Source organism: Glycine soja, chromosome 20 (assembly GCF_004193775.1).
Source record: "Glycine soja cultivar W05 chromosome 20, ASM419377v2, whole genome shotgun sequence".
Taxonomy (NCBI): Eukaryota; Viridiplantae; Streptophyta; class Magnoliopsida; order Fabales; family Fabaceae; genus Glycine; species Glycine soja.
The window spans coordinates 42,657,326-42,676,212 of record NC_041021.1 but is presented as its reverse complement, the minus strand read 5'-3'; the positions used below and the strand labels follow the sequence as shown (position 1 = coordinate 42,676,212).

Sequence of the window (18,887 nt, the reverse complement as noted above, 5' to 3'; positions counted from 1 at the left end):
TACCTAGAAGATATACAAACCTAGCTAACACATTATTCTTAGACACAATCAATATGAATTTTATGATTAATAATAAATTTTATAAAGTATATTGTTAATATTTCTTTTCTATCATAAAAAAAGCCTAATCATGTACATGAACAATACAATAAAAGAATACATAATTCAAATTATAGAAATAAACACATAATTTAAATAAAAGAATTATAATAGCAGTAAATTAAAATAAAAATTTCTTTAAAATTATTTTCTTAATATATAATATTCAAAGGTAAGCCAAACTTTTTAAGAGATGTTTTTGTGTTATTTGGTACGGCCGGAAAAATTAATACAATTCGTGCAGTACTGAAATTGAAGTCCTTAAATATAAATGAGAGGAGACAGCTCGTATTTTGATTTCAACAAATTAAATTTGAAATACGAACTTAAAATGTAACTCATTGGATATTTATTGAGGAATGTAATTTTCATGTCATGAGAGTGTAAAAAAAATTACATTACAAACTAATAAAAATATATTGTTAAGTATAATTTTTAAAATTATTGTAAGTATATTGAATTGCATATACACTGCCATGCATTTTAATGAAATTCTTTATTTAATGCCTCCAATTACTTATTGATAATGATCCTACGTTGTTTATTTTACACTGAAAAAATGGCTTCAAATGAAAAGTTTTTATTTTTACATATTGATTAATTGGGAATGATTTATCCCTTCACATTTCATAGGCCTTCTTAATATATAATTTAAATAAATGATTTTCTCCCGACTAATCCAAATATCACTATTAAGTTGCCATATATAGGGAGTAACGGGTGATTTACGTATGTCCCCACAGGGTGTCTCAGACCTAGAAAATGGAAGAGAAAGTGTTGCTTGCGGTGAAGGAGGGGATGATAAAGAACCAATTGAGAATTAATTATGTTTAGGGTACCCCTAGGGAATCTGCCAGCAAAGAAAGATTATGGATTTATTTTTTTTCTTTTTTATTACCAATTCTTTTCCCGTCTCTCTTTGGTTTCTAATTTTTTGTTATTTTAACTTCTCAACGTTTATCTTGTATTTTTCTTTTGGTCCAAAATCCAAATCATTATCTTGTATCGCGACAATGTTTGGTCACTCCTTTTCTTTTCATTTTTTGCTGCTGTTTTTATTTTTTATTTTTTAGTGATTCTTATATTTAGTTGGTATTGTTATTTATTGAATGGTTTTCTCCTTCAGAAAGAAGCTTGCATGCACGTATGTGCAGTAAGAGCAAGAATTTAAATAAAGTATTAATTCGATAACAAGACATTATACATCTAGCTTAGCTAGCTAGATGCTTGATGATTTTATTTTTGACGTTACATTAAAGTGCTGCGAAAGTTTTCTTAGCAAACTTTACTAGGGATTAAATTAAAAGAAAGATATTTTATGCAAGTTCTGGATAAGATCTCACAAAGATTATATGATGGTGGCCTGGATACGTAGAATAATAGGCGAAGACTAGATAAAGTAACTTTTTGTGATATTTTCATAGTTGCGTATATGATTTGATGTCTGTACAAAAAAAAAATGATATGATATGATGTTATCATTAATGTCAATCAACATATAGCACGCTATAGGACGAATAGGATTAAATAGAAAGACAGGGAGGTAAAGGGTTATGAATCTCTTGCCTATGATCATAGAGGTAGTTGGAGGGCTAATCTTTGAAATCCAAGTTTGGCAATACACTGTATGCACTCTTATCTTCATTTGGAAATTCAATGTGAGTCCACCCCCACCCCCCCAACTCTACACCATTGCTCGCTCTTTGATGTGAAGCCCTTTTCTACATTAGGTGACTTTTGGGATGTATTGTGCATTGAAATAAGAAAAAAAAATAGAGGAATGTTATGTATGGTTTGGAGGATAAAAATAAAGAAGATGAAAATTAAAAAAATAAATTAAATTAAAAAAATAAATTAAATTAAAGTATAGTGTAAAATGTGAATTTTTAAAAAAGAAATGATGTGAAAAGTAAATGAAAAAAAGATAATTTATAAGAGTTATTATATCTTGAAAATTTTGCATTGAGATATTATTATGTGATTATAGGATGATACAATATGTACATATATAAATGTAAGAATAGAAAATATTTATTTGAGTATATGCCACTTAAAGGAGAAAAGATAAAATATATATATATATATATATATATATATATATATATATATATTACATCTTACTTTATTTAGAGTACTCTCATCTCTTAAAAGACTCAAATAATTTTGATTCAAGGGTAATATCTTTTTATTTATTTTGGAATGATTATTTAAAGATATTTAATTTATTTTTAGTAAAATTATTTCCTTTTTGTATTTTTATTTTATATTTTTTTAGAAAAATGAAAAGGTAATTAAAAGAAACATTAGTTAATCTAATTCCAAGCATATGGATGCTGCCACTTGATGATTTAAAAAACAATTATTATTGTTCATGCACACATTTCGTACAACATGGAGAGTATATTTTTGTGAATATGATTAAATTATCCGTAAATAGTAAACTACCACACAAATATATCATATACGAATAATTTTACATGGATCTGTGCAATTGTAGAAAAAAGTTCTTATGTAAGATAATTAATTTATGTATAAATCTGATATTACAAAATGAGTAGTATATAAAAGTGTTATTTATAGAAAATTAAGTATCAAAGTTACAACTGGGTTTTCATTGTAAAAGGAAGGGGGGGAGTGAGATCATAAATTATTACACACGCGTATTTGAACAACTTACTATGACATACAACAATCAAAGCATTTAAAATAATAAAGTAAGTCAAATAGAAACATTTATATACTTTTCAGGTCATAAAAGATTATTACAGAGGGAAAATTAGGGTATCTCAATTTGACGAAAAAAGGAAAATTTAAGACCAAGTACTTTATGACAGTGACAAAGGGTTAAGCTTTATATTGGAATAATACATTCTCCATATTCATCAAGATCTTCCAATGTTGATTGTGTTTCGTCCTCCATGTGCCAGATATTCCATCTTCTTTGTAGAAACTCCTTATAATGATGAAGTCACAAAAAATGTTAGGAGCAACGGTTCCTTCCCTTCTTGCTTCAAATCTGGGGAACCGCGAGGAGTGAATTGAGTGAAATACCAAAATGTGAAGATAAAAAAATGGACGGAAGTGTTCGTTTGTTTTTAAAATTTTAATAAAGTTCATTTTAATTATTAAATATGATTAAAATATGAACTCAAATTAATCTTAAAATATAAAGTTTTGCATTAAAAATATATGATACGACGTAAGAAAATTCTGTCACAAACCCAACGAATTCACAGAGAAAATGGTATTCAAACATAAGAACGTAAAGTCAATATAGAGCTTAAATTAATGCCCTACGAAGCCAACTGTGTTGTTTAATGCTCCTTAATTCAAAGGGTGGTGTATTGCCTATTAAAAGAAAATCGTAGGGTCTGTTTATGTAGGTTTCAATTGGATGGTGACCAATTAAAGCAAATTAATTAATAATTTAAAATTTTAAAAATATATAAATAATAATAAAGTCATCAGTGTGATTTTCTTTCTTTTTCCTTCTTTGCTAATGTCACAGCTCACATAGATTTATGAAATTTTGTCTTTCAATAAACCATAAGAATTTAATAGAAAATATTTATATTTAAAAATGAAAATTCATACATACAATACAATTTATAAACTCGTAAAGAATATTAATTAACGTCCGAATTAAATATGACAAAATAAAACTATACTATGATGTAATTTTGTAAAAATTAAACGTTATCAATCTAATTGTTAAATTATATGATACTTTTGATAGATTTTTATTCTTGAAATGAGTGGATTTTCATTTATATATAAAAAGAGATTCACCAATTTTTTAAGAGTAAGTTGATTAACTAAGTATTAAACAATTTATAAACTTGGCCTAGTTAATAAGAATTTTAATTTTATGATGAGATTGATGAAATTTAATGTTTGTAAAAGTATTAAATAAAATAAATTTCAATGGGCATACATATTTTTTTCTTCAAATAAACTTCTTCGAAAAATGCATTTTTATTTTATTTAACATGATTTAAGTAATAACTCAATGTCTGACCTATTCTGTTCCACTGGATGCAGTGGGATCCAGTTTGATGGACATAATTCTTATCCATTCCTACCAGACCAATCACATATTCACATTTCCCCCATTGGAACTCCATCACCATCTGCAAGAATTATTGGACTGTCACCTCAGCTTAAAGTATGTTTGTAAAACAAATATATTCTAATACTATAAATTACAATATAATATTATTTCTTTACATATATTTCGTGCATTATTCTGATGACTAGTTAAAAAAAAACAATTAATTATATTAAATTATTATCCTTTTTATCTTTATTTATATAAAATAATAATAATAATAATATTTAGAGATTAAATTTACTTGTTCAATAAGTTTTTATCTGTAATCAATTTTTTGGTACGATGGACTATGGAGCATTGCTATTTAATGCTACTCATTTGACTCATTGACTGTGCATGCCCACTTGGGCTGGGTTACTTTTTGTGGCCCAAATGTAACCTCTAGAGGAGAGTAAGACCGGTGCAACTTAATATACTAGAGTAGAGACTGTAATAAATAAATAAAATTGTTAAATTTTTTTGTTAACATATACCAATAATATTAAATATTACATTTTATATATTTTTAAATGAAAACTCTTAAAAATAGTACTTACCATTTTCTTAAGCAAAAAAAGTAAACAAACACACAATCGCATTATCATGAATGCAGATATATAATGTGTAATAATTAAACTACTTTAGAATTTTTTACTAAGCCTATGTTTATATTAGTAATTTTAACACATATATCATAATCTTTTCATGTCTGCAAGGGGAAGAACGTAGATATTATAGACCGTAATTTATAATTAGTGTGTGAGAAACCTTATTGCAACTATTGCACTTTGGATATAATCTATTGTTTGAATAACCATGTAAAGTAATTGAGCAGAACTAACTAATACTAGCCCGTAGAGAATTTATTTTAACACATCTGCCACTGAGTTTAATTTCCATGTAAAAGAAATATTTTTCAAAAAAATGTCTTACTTTTTTCGCTATAAAACGAGTTAAGTTTAAAAATAGATAATTTCATTATGATATATTAACATCATTTATTAAAAAATTTTGCTAACATATGCACACTATTTTTTTTTATAACTACATTATCATGTTATAATTAGAGATTATCTTAAAATACATGTAATTTGCTAACATACTAATACTAAAAATTAAAGGTATATGTTAACAAATACTAGAAAGTTTTATTAATGAACAGATATTTTAATGATGTATATGTTAGTAAATTCCTTTCTTATTATATCAAACCGCTACACATGATGGTGTAAATTTTTTAATTAACATATTGTAAAAATAAAATTATACAAACAAATAATTTTTTAATTAATATATTAATTTCATGTAGAGTTTGTTATTTATATTTTTTAATCCTTCGATTCACGAATGAAAAGATCTTACTAATTTAAAGTTTAATCAATAAGTAAATAAAATTTAATGAAAAATTATTTTAGTAGATTGAACTTAAAATTTTACTTAAATAATTTAATTTTATTTTTCATATATTAATTATTTGTGTTAAGTCACTTATTTTTATTATTCATATGAATATGATTCTCGGTGTATTAAATATTTATAGGAAAATTTTTATTATTTATGCAAAATTTTCTCCCAAAAATGAAGAATATGTGTAGAAAAAAATAGAAAAAAAAATTACTCGTATGAATAAATAAACATATTAACGAAACTCGAAAATGGCGAGGCATAATAAAATGCTTTGGTAAAAAAAAAAAAAAAACTAATGTTAAGCATGAAACTCCAATATTACCCTTCATTCTAAAAAACAACCTGCGAGCTTACATCAACAAGAGTGAGTTAGAGAAGAAGAAGAAAGAGCAACTCAGTAACGACGATGCTGGAGTTGGTGTTGTTGTACAAGAACCCATTGCTCCACACATCCCTAACCCTAATCCTCGCTTTCACCTTCGCCTTCTTCAAGATCCCCCTCTTCTTCCTCCACGGCCTCCAGACCTACATCCACCCCGACTCCCAACCCCAATCCAACAATGGCCTCCGAGCCGCCATCCGCCGCCCCGGCAGCATCGACAGCTACCAACCCTTGTCTTCCAAAACCGCCGCCGAACTGAAAAAGCGGAACAAGTCCAACAACAAGTCCGATTTCGATGAAAACAATGCTCAGATCTTCAGAATCACGCTCGACCACGCCCACCTCCAGTCCCGTCTCTTCATCGATCAGTACTGCGTCGCTTTCACTCTCTCCTTCGCTGCCCTTTCCACCCTTTTCCTCCACACCTTCCTCGATTCCCCCCAGAATCGTGGGTTCTTCTCCAACGGCGTTTTCGTTCCCGTTCTGTTATCAATTTTGAGTCTTTACTCGTGGGGCTCGCTGCTCGCCAAGACCACGTTCGAGAGATCCGCGTCCAGGAGGTTCGAGAAGCAATTGAGTGTTGTTTTGGGGGGTTTGGGTTTTTTTTTAGGGCTTTTGTTTGTTCCTGAGGGTTTGGCTTTGGTTTTGGAGTTTCGTTTTGGGGTTCAGTTTGATGGGTTTTGGAGGGTTTTCGTTGCTGCATTGATGGGTTGCCTTTCTGGGTTTTTGTTCATCCCTGCTTCTAGAAGTGCACGTTGCTTTTGGCTTGGGACTGATCAGATTCGTTGCAATTTGTCGATGATAACTTGCGGGAGGTTTACTTGTGCGATTCTTTATGTAAATCAGATGCTTGTTATATTTGTGGCTTTGTTGTGGATCACCCCTTTGGCTGAGATTTTTGTAAATAAGGGAAATGGTGCGGCAAAGAGTGGATTTGGTAATGCCGAGAAATTGGTGGGGAATGTGGGGTTCTTGCCTTCTGATTTTGGTAGCTTCAGGAAGTGGTGCTTGTTGGGGTCTGGTTTGTTGCAGATTGTGGCTTTGAGGCCTAACCTGCAGATGTATCTGAATGAAGCTTTGTTGTCTTGGTACCAAAGGCTTCATGCTAGCAAGGTTCCTGACTTGGATTACAGTAGGGCGAAGATGTTTCTGCATAATCACTACTTGTGCCTTGTGGTTTTGCAATTCCTTGGCCCTCCTGTGCTGGTGCTTCTCTTTCTTGGATTGTCTCAGATTGATGATGGTGTTTCCTTTGGAAATTTTACGATGTTGAATGATTTACTGCCCGGCTTTGCTTTCTTCAAGGAGGTGGCTTTCTTTTTGGCTTGGTGGGCAACCTTTCTCTGGGCATTGTTCTCTTCGGTGATCCTTATGCTACATCGCCATTGTGTTTTATATGTTTCTTGATTGAGCCTTTGTTTTCCCGAGTGCTATTTTATCGGGCGTTTCAGTGAGCCTGTTATCGTAACTTGAATACTTTCATTTTGGGAGGAGTGTTGTGTTGGACTTGTAACACAAGTTTTGCAGGTTAGTTGACACGGTATCATTCTTTTAGGAGATATCAGATTTTCAAGTACAACTGTGTTTTATGTTGCTTTTGAAGCTTTTGACGTAAGAACCATACACAATAAACTGACTATAGAAAGGCCAAAGTCATATGAAAGTTCACATTCCCTTCAAAATATCATGCAGACTTACATGTGTTGTAGTTTGTAATGGTAAAGTCTAGCACTGGATTAGCCATCTGAAACATCTTGACAATTAGAGGTATATCTACAGCTGAAACATCTTGACAGATACATTCTATGCAATGGTAAAGTCTAGCACTGGATTAGCCATCTGTGTATTTTACCTTTAAGGTGAGCCTTATCATGTTTGTTCATCATCCTTTTGACTTTTTGTTTTGTTGTCTGTGCTTCAAACTCTAGCTGGAAACATTTATAAACATTTTTTTAATTGTTTTTTCTGCCTAATGGTAACATTTATATATCATTGTTATATTTGTACCATCAGGTGCTTTCTTTCTTTCCCTCCATGATGACAGTGTATGAACATAAAATGATGAAACAAAGTACAAGTATTGTATGTTAAAATAATTTCAAACTCCCTTTAGTATTTCAAGATCTATGCTTAGTATCACTTGTATTTGGTGTAATTGTGGTGCATTTATCTATAATTATGAACATGTAAAGTGTATGTGACATTATATTTAGTTTTTGGAATCGAGTTAAATGAATGAAGAAATAAATCACAGCTATGCCTTGGCATAAATTTATTGGCTCATCATTCTCTGCCATAAGAATGTCCAGTTGTAAACAGAGACTAGAAATGTAAACATTTTTAGGTCTTGGCAATATGCTTTCTGTTCATAAATGTTTTGTACTTTGACTAGAAATGCAGCTTGGCTTGGATTTGCTATATCTGTTTCTCTCCCCCAATAAGAGCTTCACTACATTTACTATGTCTAGAAACTACAGCATGAGCCTTCTTTTCTCCTCATAACAACTGCATAGGAAACTGAAATGATGTATGACAATTGGAATTCTGGTTGTAAAATATTAAAACTCCTGTTCAATCAAGTGTTTCAAGATAAACAAAATGATGCTAATTTAGTCTTTGAAGATACATACTAAGTTAATCATATGTCAATGTCATGCTCTTGGCATGACATGCACTTTTTTGGGAGTGTACATGTACACATTACAAATGATACGCTGCTTTTGTCTTGTGTATTCGATACCATTGAAATGCTCAAATTAACTCATTTAAAATTATGGTTAAGAGGCTGTCTTCACTTGTTATAGTATTGGCATTTATACAAGATGGGGTGAGACATGGATCACATTTGCTGAGATGAGAAAATGAGAAGAATAACTAATCTTTACAATTCATGTATTATTGTTTGTTCAAAAAATGAGCTGATCTTATTTATCTTGTTTTCACTTGATACACTGAACCATTAGTCCACAATGCTTTTATCTGTAGCAGTTTTAGCTCCATTATGCCTAAGCCAATTTCTATTTTCAAGAGTAGGAAGCACCTTTATGTTGAGATTGGAACTTTTGCTATGGCAATGGTTTTATAATTTCTTTGCCAGCTTCTCTGATGAAAGAATGCCTGTGGGATTTATGAGATAGTTTTCTTGTTCAGTGATATATTCTGTTTGATTTGAGGAGTCTGTTTCTACTTTTATTATATTGGCATGCGCTTTTCTATCATTCTTCCTAATCTAGATCTGGGGTACCCACTGTACTCATGGAAATTGATACTTTGCAGATGCCTATAGGAGGTATGAAATCTGAATATTATAGGTTAATATGAACCTAAGATTCTTACTGATTTTATGTAGCCATCTATTGACAATAATATATTCATTGTTTCAAAATTAGGTAGATATTCCCATAGATACACACGGAATTTCTTAATCGTTGTTTAACCATCACTTTTATGCATGCGGGAGCATGTTTATAGTGCACAGAAAAAGTTTGAAAGCTGCGTTTGGATTAGCATTTGCAAATCTTGGATAATCTTGGTCCTGTGTAAAATTGTTTAGTTAAAAGTTGGTTGGAAGTGTAGATTTGTGGTCAAAACTTTTGTATCAAAAGAAAGTGTGTTGAAATTTGGTGTGAAATTCTTAATGAAAAAAATATTAATTTATTTTTACTTCTAATAAAATGTGATTTTAAGTAAACTTTATTTTAATGGAAAACAATCAAACATAATTTTTATTCATAACCACGCAATTGGTTCCCGAACGTATTTTTTGAGATAAACAAAGGTTTTCATTTTATAATTTAAGTTTGTGTTAGAGAAGCGAAAATTGAAATTGAAAACAGAAAATAATGAAGTTGTTTTTCACTGTATTGTATAAAATTTTGAAAACCAAAAACACTGAAAATGAGGTGGCATATTTTTTTTAAAAATTACTCTTATTTTTAAAGTTAACATATAATTTAGTGAGTGCAAATTTTACACTGAAAGTAAGTTAACATATATACTAAGGAGGTTTAAGTGGTTGATTAAGGAGGGTAAGTTATTTGTAAATCTTTTAGTATTTGTCTTTTATACCTATAAATAAATAAAAAGTGTGAAGGACACTTGACCCAACCGTAACATCAACACACGTAATACATTCCAATATCTACCACTTCATAATTTAAGAAATTAATCTTAATATTTTATGGATGTTTTGATATTATGTAACCATGCAATTTTATAATTATAATTTACTATGAATGATAAGTTTATTGATTTTTAAATGTTTATATTAATGTAATTTAAATTATGATTACATTGGAGTTATAAGACTAAATTCTGAAGGAATATGCTATAATTTCTGATCTTCTATGTACATGAGAACATGAGAAAGCCTGTCGTAATTTTGTTAATGAGATAATCACTTACAAGTTACAAGACTAGGTAACGATAATCACAATGCTTCGGATTGCTTGCTTGTGAGTCTTCCAAACGAAGATAAGGACAGTAATGAAAATCTAGTTGTCTCGAAACTGTTGCTGATGTTGCAAATTTGGATTTGAATGTGGGGGGACCAAACCCAAGACTAAGAGGTGAGTCATTTACATTAGATGGATCCGGGGCCTTCGGATGTTGGGAAAGAAACAAACCCAAGAGGTGAGTACTTTACTCACCTACTTGACAAGTCACAAAAACAATAATATTTCAAAGATTCAGCAGTTCATCACTTGATCTAATAGACAGATATTTCAGAAAAATTTTAAAATACTATCGTTAATGAATGAGTAACTCTTAAAATATTTTCATGGATGTAAGTAATGTAATTCTTTAAGCCTTCAATAAGATATCAAGCTCGAATTTTATGCATGAAAAATATGTTATTAGATATGAATGTTTTACTAAAGATGATTAACAATTTTCTAACAGAAATTAACATTAATAAAAATAATGAATAGTTTATACCAACGTTATAGTTAACCAAAATATCTATATTTTTCTCTCTTTTCATGTATGAGTCTACTCCTCTTTTTTTCTTCTTTTTTCATTTGAATTTTATTTCTACATTGCTCTGTTAGACAAGACCTTGCAATGTGAGTTCCTTGTCATCCTACTTGTGTAGCATGTGAAACTATGTCAGCCTCTTTGGCTCATCTGATCACAAAACAAGATAATTGCGTTGAAGATATTTTGATCTCGCCATTAATCTCTGACACCGCGAATGCAAGAAGTATCCAATAGATATTGAAATTATGTAAAGATCTTTCACAAGCAATTTTCTTTCAAGATAAGTTTCAGCTCTTAATTCTTACTACTATTATTTCCTTAAAAAAAATGCTCACTTCGCACGCAACAACTTATAAGTTACAACGATACTTCTCTACTTCTCCTCTCAAATTCCACCACGCAACCATCCATTTTTGGTATAGGACTTGATTGTTTGTGTTTATCTTTCTTTCTCTGGTTCTTTTTCTTTATTTATTTAGTTTTTTTTTTTGTAGAGATTGCTTGCAATTTTCTTTCCTTTCAAGAATTTCCTTTTAAATTTGATGAGATAGGAAAATATTTGGAATTTAATTTAACGAAGACCACTTTTATTTTTGGATTTGAATATTTTAAAGTGAAATGTAGTGTAAAATCAGAAATTCAAAGTATTTATCTTTAATTTAAGCATAGTAAATAGTCTAGATATCGTAAATTAGGCGATTTCTTATTAGTTAATGATGTGCATAGAAATCAAACTGTTTTAAGAAAATAACAATTTCAAATTAAGCCTTGGTGAAAATAGGTTTGGTTTTTTATCTTCTTGGTGAAAATAGGTTATGTTCAGCTTTAATAGGTCTAAGTACCACTTTTGTTAAAAACACAAATCCTAAGTCATACTTATGGACCTATCTATTTGGCGTGTATCTTTTTAAAAGGTTGAATTTGATTAAAAAAAATTAGCTTAGCCAGTTCTATAAATATATTTAATTTTTTTTTTGTTATAAGTCCTATAAAAAAGACTAAGAATGCTATCTACCTAAATAGGTCCTTTGGTAATAATTACATTTTTTTTGTATAATTGTGTTATATATGTATTACTTATATTTATTGTATATACTATGCTAATTAAGTTTTGTTTAAAGCCTAAGGTTTCACCTTTTTACCCAAACAATTTAAAATAAATATAAGTTTGGCCTTTTTTTAATAAAAAGTAAATAAAAATTCTCACACTTAAATACATAATCACACAACTCTGAACAAACAATAAAAACATCTACACCACCTGACAGGTAGGAGTAGAGAAAATATAAAAAACCAAAACCCATAAAAAAAATCTAATACTACTCTTGGCATAGGTGTAACAAAATTATTATATCTAAAGTTCTTTAATAAACTATAAAGTGCAAACACACGGAGACCTTGTGTTTTGTTTTTGTAGATAATATTCTTTAATTGATAATATTGTTTAAGTCTAAGTTTTAATTATTTTCATACTTCATATTATTTAAAAAAATCATTATTGATTAAATAAATTTTAAAATAAAAATATTTTAGTTGAATAATTTAATGAGGAAAAATTAAAATTGATTTATATTATAATTTGGTCTTTTATTTTATTTTCATTACAAAATAATAAATAATTTGTCATTTAATATATGTATGTCAATATTCGACATATTAACATTTTGATATGCATACAGTTTTTTAAATAATGTTGGTAAAAAAAAAATTAAAAATAATACTATAGTTTATTAATATTCGACATATTAACATTTTAAAATTCAGTAACTTTTTGAAATATGAAAATTCATTTATGATACCCAGGACCAAAGCTTTTATGAGCAGAACTTTCTTCCAAGACAAAGTGCGGTGATGGAACTTCTATGAAACTTCTCGGAGATTTGCTAGGAACTTCTCTTAATACCCCCAAAAATATCAGCTATTAAATGCTATGTAGCTAATTTTAAGTTTAAGAAAAAAAAATATTGAAATGAAACAAATGGATTATATATCTGCCTTTGTCGGGAATCTTTTCATATGCACTAGATATTTTTCAATTCTCATGCTTTCCAAATTCCAAACATGCATGCAGACAAATTTTAATCATTCAATTTCCCGCTATATTTTCGGGTTTTAATTAATTATTTTTTTTTTTTAAAAAAAAAAGAAATGTAGAAGTTTCTTGATTGATGATTATCGTAAGTAAAGTAACCACTCACCCCACATGGGAAGGAAGGAAGTTTCGCGAGAAAAAAGAGTTAACGTAGAAAAGCTTCGTCTCTTGTCTTCGCTTCTTTCAATTCCTTTTCCTTTCTATCTCTCTCTCTTCTTATATTTCCACATTCCACGTGAACCTTCTAGAACTATAATAGAAAGAAACCCTCCATTCCATGGCTCCGCCGCTCGAACACAACGGCGTTTCCACGAGCGGTGACTCTCAGAGATCCATTCCCACGCCGTTTCTCACCAAAACCTACCAGCTCGTCGACGATCACACCATCGACGATGTCATTTCGTGGAACGATTCTGGATCGTCCTTCATCGTCTGGAACACCACCGCTTTCGCCAAGGATTTGCTTCCTAAATATTTCAAGCACAACAACTTCTCCAGCTTCGTTCGCCAACTCAACACTTATGTAATCTAATTATTCTTCTCTATCAATTCCTTTCTTTTCTCTTTTTACATTTTTCTGATTTTTCTTAATTTTGCTTGACTTGTAGGGATTTAGAAAAGTTGTACCTGACCGCTGGGAGTTCTCGAACGAGTATTTTCGAAGAGGCGAAAAGCGTCTTCTCTGCGAAATCCAGCGACGGAAGATCCTCTCCGCATCTCCTCCGCCGGCGGGAGCAACTGCCACCGTGGCGGTTCCGTCGCCGCTGCCGCTATCTGCGATCCCGACGGCGAAGCCGATCGTGTCGCCGTCGAACTCCGCGGAGGAGCAGGTGCTTTCGTCGAACTCGTCGCCGGCGAGAGCACCGGTGGAGCTGTTGGACGAGAACGAGCGGCTGAGAAAGGAGAACATTCTGTTGACGAAGGAATTGGTGAAGATGAGATCGCTCTGCAACAATATATTCAATCTCATGTCGAATTACGCTAACGCTCAAGCGGACGGTAGTTCCGCGGCGGCGGCGAAGCGGTGCTCCGGCGAGGATGCGGTGGAGGAGATGAATCCGAAGCTGTTTGGGGTGGCGATTGGTAAGAAGCGAGCGAGAGAGGAGGAAGGACATGGAGCGAAGTATGATACGGCTTTGAGTCTGCATCAGCCGTTTCATGCGGACGTGAAATCTGAAGCGTTGGATTTACCAGGACGTGGCGAAAATAAAAAAACGCCGTGGCTAAATCAATGTCATAGAGCAAATCAGAGGGTGTGTAATTGACACACGACGTTGTAATAGCTAGGTAACACGTTAGGTTAAGTTAGGGGCGTCGTAGAGAATCAGAGTCTGTAAGCACGGAGACGCGCGTGTCAAATGTACGTCGTTAACCGTTTGGGACTTTTTTCGTAGAAGTTTCTCAGAAGAAAACTATATTTTCTTGTTCATTTCCTTTGATGTTTTATTTTTTTTGGTTTAAGTTGGGCATATATTGGACTTGGAGGGCAGATTTTAAGATGGAAGGAAAATAAATTATTTCTCTATCATATTTTGTTTTCTGTCCAGCTAAATAAATAAATAAAATAAACAATACACGGAATGGTTTTGGGCCATACGAGGTGTGAGGTATTTTATGTTTCTTTCTTTCTAATCATTGACCATATAATATTAATTTTAAAATGTATTGGGAAATATGAAATTGATTATCAAATTTTAAGATTCTTTTTTCTCAGAAGAAACGGTTAGTTTCTGTCCAAACCTTTGATGTTTCTCTTTATTCTTCTGTAAGTTAGGAGCAGGGTGTAATGGACTTGGAGTGTAGATTGCCTTACAAGAACCGAAACTAATTGATTCTATCATATTTTGTTATAACTATTTTTAATTAAAAATTAACTCTTTTAGGTTTATGAGTTACTTGTTTTTTTGCGTTTTCATTTCAGTTTTTTTTTTGCTTATCATTAATTTTTCCAGCATAATTTTTTTTACAGGGGCAACAATAAGATTTAAATCTAGAATTCCATACAAACTAGTAACTACCTTATCACTACATCAATCATAGTGGATTATTTTTTAGTTTAATTAATATGCACAATGAAATTTATTTGCATAGACATCCAATAGAAATTCACTACTTTGTCATATTAATAATTATAATTACGTAGCGATAAAATAAATTTATATTAAATATTTGTGTAAATAACTTATATTAATAATGTATATTATTTAAATTTTAATATTTTATGTCTTTTTGAATTGAAAATGTACTTTAACAAATATAAACAAATCTCTTAATATCAATGATGTGTTTGGTTCATATAGGGAAAAGAAAAAAGATACAAAATATTAGTATAAACAATGTATTGGGTTATGCCTTTTATTTTTATATTTTAATTAATTAAATTATTTTCTATCATATCTTAAGTAAATAGGATAGGCTATAGTTAAATTAGATTAAAATAAAAGAAAAAATATATACAAAATTTAAGATTAAATTAAAATTATGAGTTTTTAAAAATAAAAGTGCTAAGAGAAAAAAAATAAGAAAATCAAAATCAGAAACCAAAATTACAGCTGAAAAAAAATCAAAATTAAAATTTAATCTTGATTTTACTCCAATTGATAAAAACCAAAATTACAATTTAATGTTAATTTTACTCACATTCCAATTCATAAAGCATGGTAGAAGTAGGTGGAAGTGGAACTTTCTTGTTTCAGCGAAGACTATTAATAACATAAAAACCCCACATACTGGATCTTGTCTGGATTGAAAATTCAATAGAGCAGAAGGCACCTTTAGAAAAAGAACACCTTCTAAATTCTAATTGTAGATATTTGAACAAAGTAAGGACATCATTTTCATTCACGTTCACAGGTTTCGCCCTACGACGAAGGTACTCTTCTTTTTCCTACCACCACTGACATCAACTATCAAGCTTTTTGGCAGCTGCATTTGTTGAACTTTACACGCTTACAGTAAACAATAATATATATCTTATGCGTCCATGGAAAAAATAAACGCTATTTTTAGATCGTCATAGTCTCACAGATCACAAACGATACCATCGTTTGCCATGTTAGCATGGAGAAGAGCTAAATTTAATCGATTTTCTTTTTTGAAAAAAAAGAGGAGGACTTTATTCATCACTTTGAAGATGTAATGACCAAGATTAAGTTTAACCGAAAAAACATGAACTAAAAACACTTTTTCTTTCTTTCTTTTTACATAAGAAAAAATTATTTCGAAGTTACCTTATCTGTCTGACATTCCAATTTATATAAAGAATATCAACAAAAATTCCTACCATGTTGGTTTATTTAAAACTCTTGAAAGAATTAATTTCAAGAAAATTAATTGGTGTTTAGGTATGAACTTTTATTATTTACTGTATTTTTTAATCACCACTCTTGAAAATGAGACACTTAGACTGTGTAATTTACACTTAGAATACAAAAAAGTTATATCCAACTTTTTTTTTCACGAAATTTATTCTCTTTTAACAAAAAAAAATAGTGGTGTTTTACACTTAGAATGGTGCATCTTTGTTCATATTCAGTTTGATGCTTTTTTTAACCAAAGATTTAGTTTGATGTTACTACTTGAATTAGTGGTTAGAACCAAATTATGTGGTATATTCAGTAATTAGTAAGGTACTCTATCTTTTTTACTTCTAAATTACTTGTATTATAATCCTTAATTATTTTTTAATTTAATTTCTAATTTCTTACCGATCGATGTGAATCTATTTTTTTTTGTTTGTTCTTCGCAATTATCTTTCTTTTGAGGCAATTTTTCTTTGAGACACCACATTAATCCTTTGCTTCGTTGAGAGGAATGAAAATGAGTAAATGGAAGAGAATAAGTGAAAAAGGAAAAGAAGAAAATAGGTGAGAAATCAAGTAGAATTAGAAGGAAAAGTTTTTTTTTAGTTGAAGAGAAATAGAGTAGAATAAAAGAAAAATCTTTGAATTAAAATTACCATTTTAACTTTATTATTAATATTTATTTATAATTTATTTATTTTACATGAAATATGGAAATTGTTGTCACATAATTGATTATTAAAAAAAATTGATTCTTTAAAAAAAAAATATAATCCTAAAATATCTTTCATTTAATTGAAATCTTATTTTCAATAACTCTTGTTTATTCATTATATCAAGTTTCAATAAAGGACCTCTTAGAAATAACTTAAAATTTTAAATTGATATTAGTAAAATTAAATGATGTTAAGTAATTTTCTTAATTTAGGTAAAACTAGTTTTTTTTTTTAATATTTGAGTAAAGAGGCAGTAGTTTATTAAAAATAATTGTTGGAAATTATGTTTCTAAAACCCCTTTGAGATATTCAAAACACTTTCTAAAATTGTTTTCCATTAAAAAAATAAGTTTGATTTATATACAATTTTTTAATTAGTTTCTATTTAAAAAAAAACATAAACATGGTTGGAGGTACTTAATTTCCCTTTTTGTGTGAACTAGTATGGGCAATATTTTTTTGGTGAAGATTCAATTTATTTTTTAGTGAAGTATCGGCGTATATTGCTTAAAATCCAAATAAAAAAGAAGTCGGATTTATCCACCAAGGAATTCGTGAATTTATATGGATTGCGTTGGGGGAAATCTACCAAAGCTAGGCAGATAGATAGAGACTCCTTTCCCGCTGCTAAGGGAGAGTAAGAAAGAAAATCAATCCAATGATTTTTTTAAAAAAAAATTTAATTAGAGCTTCTTTTTCTTTTGGGTATGCAGGTATTGTAACAGAGAAAATAATAATGTGAAGAATGAAGCTAAAAAGTCCAGAAGAGTTAATCTCTAGTTAATGTAGGATTTTCTTCCTACACGAAAATCTTCTACACTCCACTTTTTTAAATATTTCAAAATTATTCTTGCTAGTCTGTTTTTCCTTTCTTTTATTATTTTCTTTATACACCATTCATTTCATTTTCCTTTTCTATTGGCCCAAGGTTCTCTTTCTTGTTGTGTCTGATTTAGTAGAAGTGCATTGTTGCATTAGTTTGTTGGCGATTTATGATTGTCGCGATGGTTAGTATCACATTGTAACGGTAGAGGTATGTTTTTTTTTTCTGCAACTTTGATCTGTCTGACAATCCGTATGATCCGTAAAAATCATACAGATTATTAATTCATATGAACTAAATTTTTTAAAAATATTTTTAATATTTTTTAATAAATTTAGTTATAATTTTTTATAATATTTGTATAAATATTATTACATTAAATAGATTATCATAAGTTTAATAAAAATTTATACATGTAAAAAATTTATTATTAAATCAAAAATTAATTATCATAAAATTTATATGTACATTAAATATATATTAAAAATTTTAATGTTATATATAATTATATTAATTATTTTATAATATAATTAATTTATTAATTTAATTGATTAGAGTGTCACTCTAATTCTTTGATACTCAAAGGTTGGAGGTGCGGATATCTTTTTAGTACACCCACCGGGCCTGGACCCAACAAAGTATCCGGGTTGTTTCTACTATTGCTTTTGGGTTCTCAGCAAGTGCCAAAACTCCGATGTACAATATTTTTCCCATTGCTTCTTTACATGGAGGTAAAAACATTACTTTAATATATTTTTTTATATATAGAAATATTGGTATCATGGTAGTTATTAATCGGTTATGTTTACATCATTATTTACACATTCATTGCCTCTTCACATGGAGGCCATAACGTATTTTAATATCTTATTTCTCTACAAATATTGATATCGTGGTAGTTTTTAGTTGGCTATATATACTTCATTATAATTTACACTCAGCTAACGATGTTCACTCACATTTTGTTCTTCAACTGTAACATTTTAAAGTACTTTA

At 29.9% G+C, this 18,887-nt stretch overlaps 2 protein-coding genes across 2 annotated transcripts; both read left to right on the top strand.

Annotated features, from left to right (window-relative positions):
- The first annotated feature begins 5,921 nt into the window (after positions 1-5,921).
- Positions 5,922-7,951, top strand: LOC114403641. The gene has a single exon (XM_028366735.1). It carries the CDS (start codon positions 6,003-6,005, stop codon positions 7,383-7,385), a length of 1,383 nt encoding a protein of 460 aa, XP_028222536.1. The 5' UTR covers positions 5,922-6,002; the 3' UTR covers positions 7,386-7,951.
- Positions 7,952-13,143: 5,192 nt separating this feature from the next.
- LOC114401420 (heat stress transcription factor B-2a) lies at positions 13,144-14,578 on the top strand. Its single transcript, XM_028363935.1, has 2 exons — positions 13,144-13,573; positions 13,659-14,578. Exons 1-2 carry the CDS (start codon positions 13,328-13,330, stop codon positions 14,313-14,315), a joined length of 903 nt encoding a protein of 300 aa, XP_028219736.1. The 5' UTR covers positions 13,144-13,327; the 3' UTR covers positions 14,316-14,578.
- Positions 14,579-18,887: the final 4,309 nt, after the last annotated feature.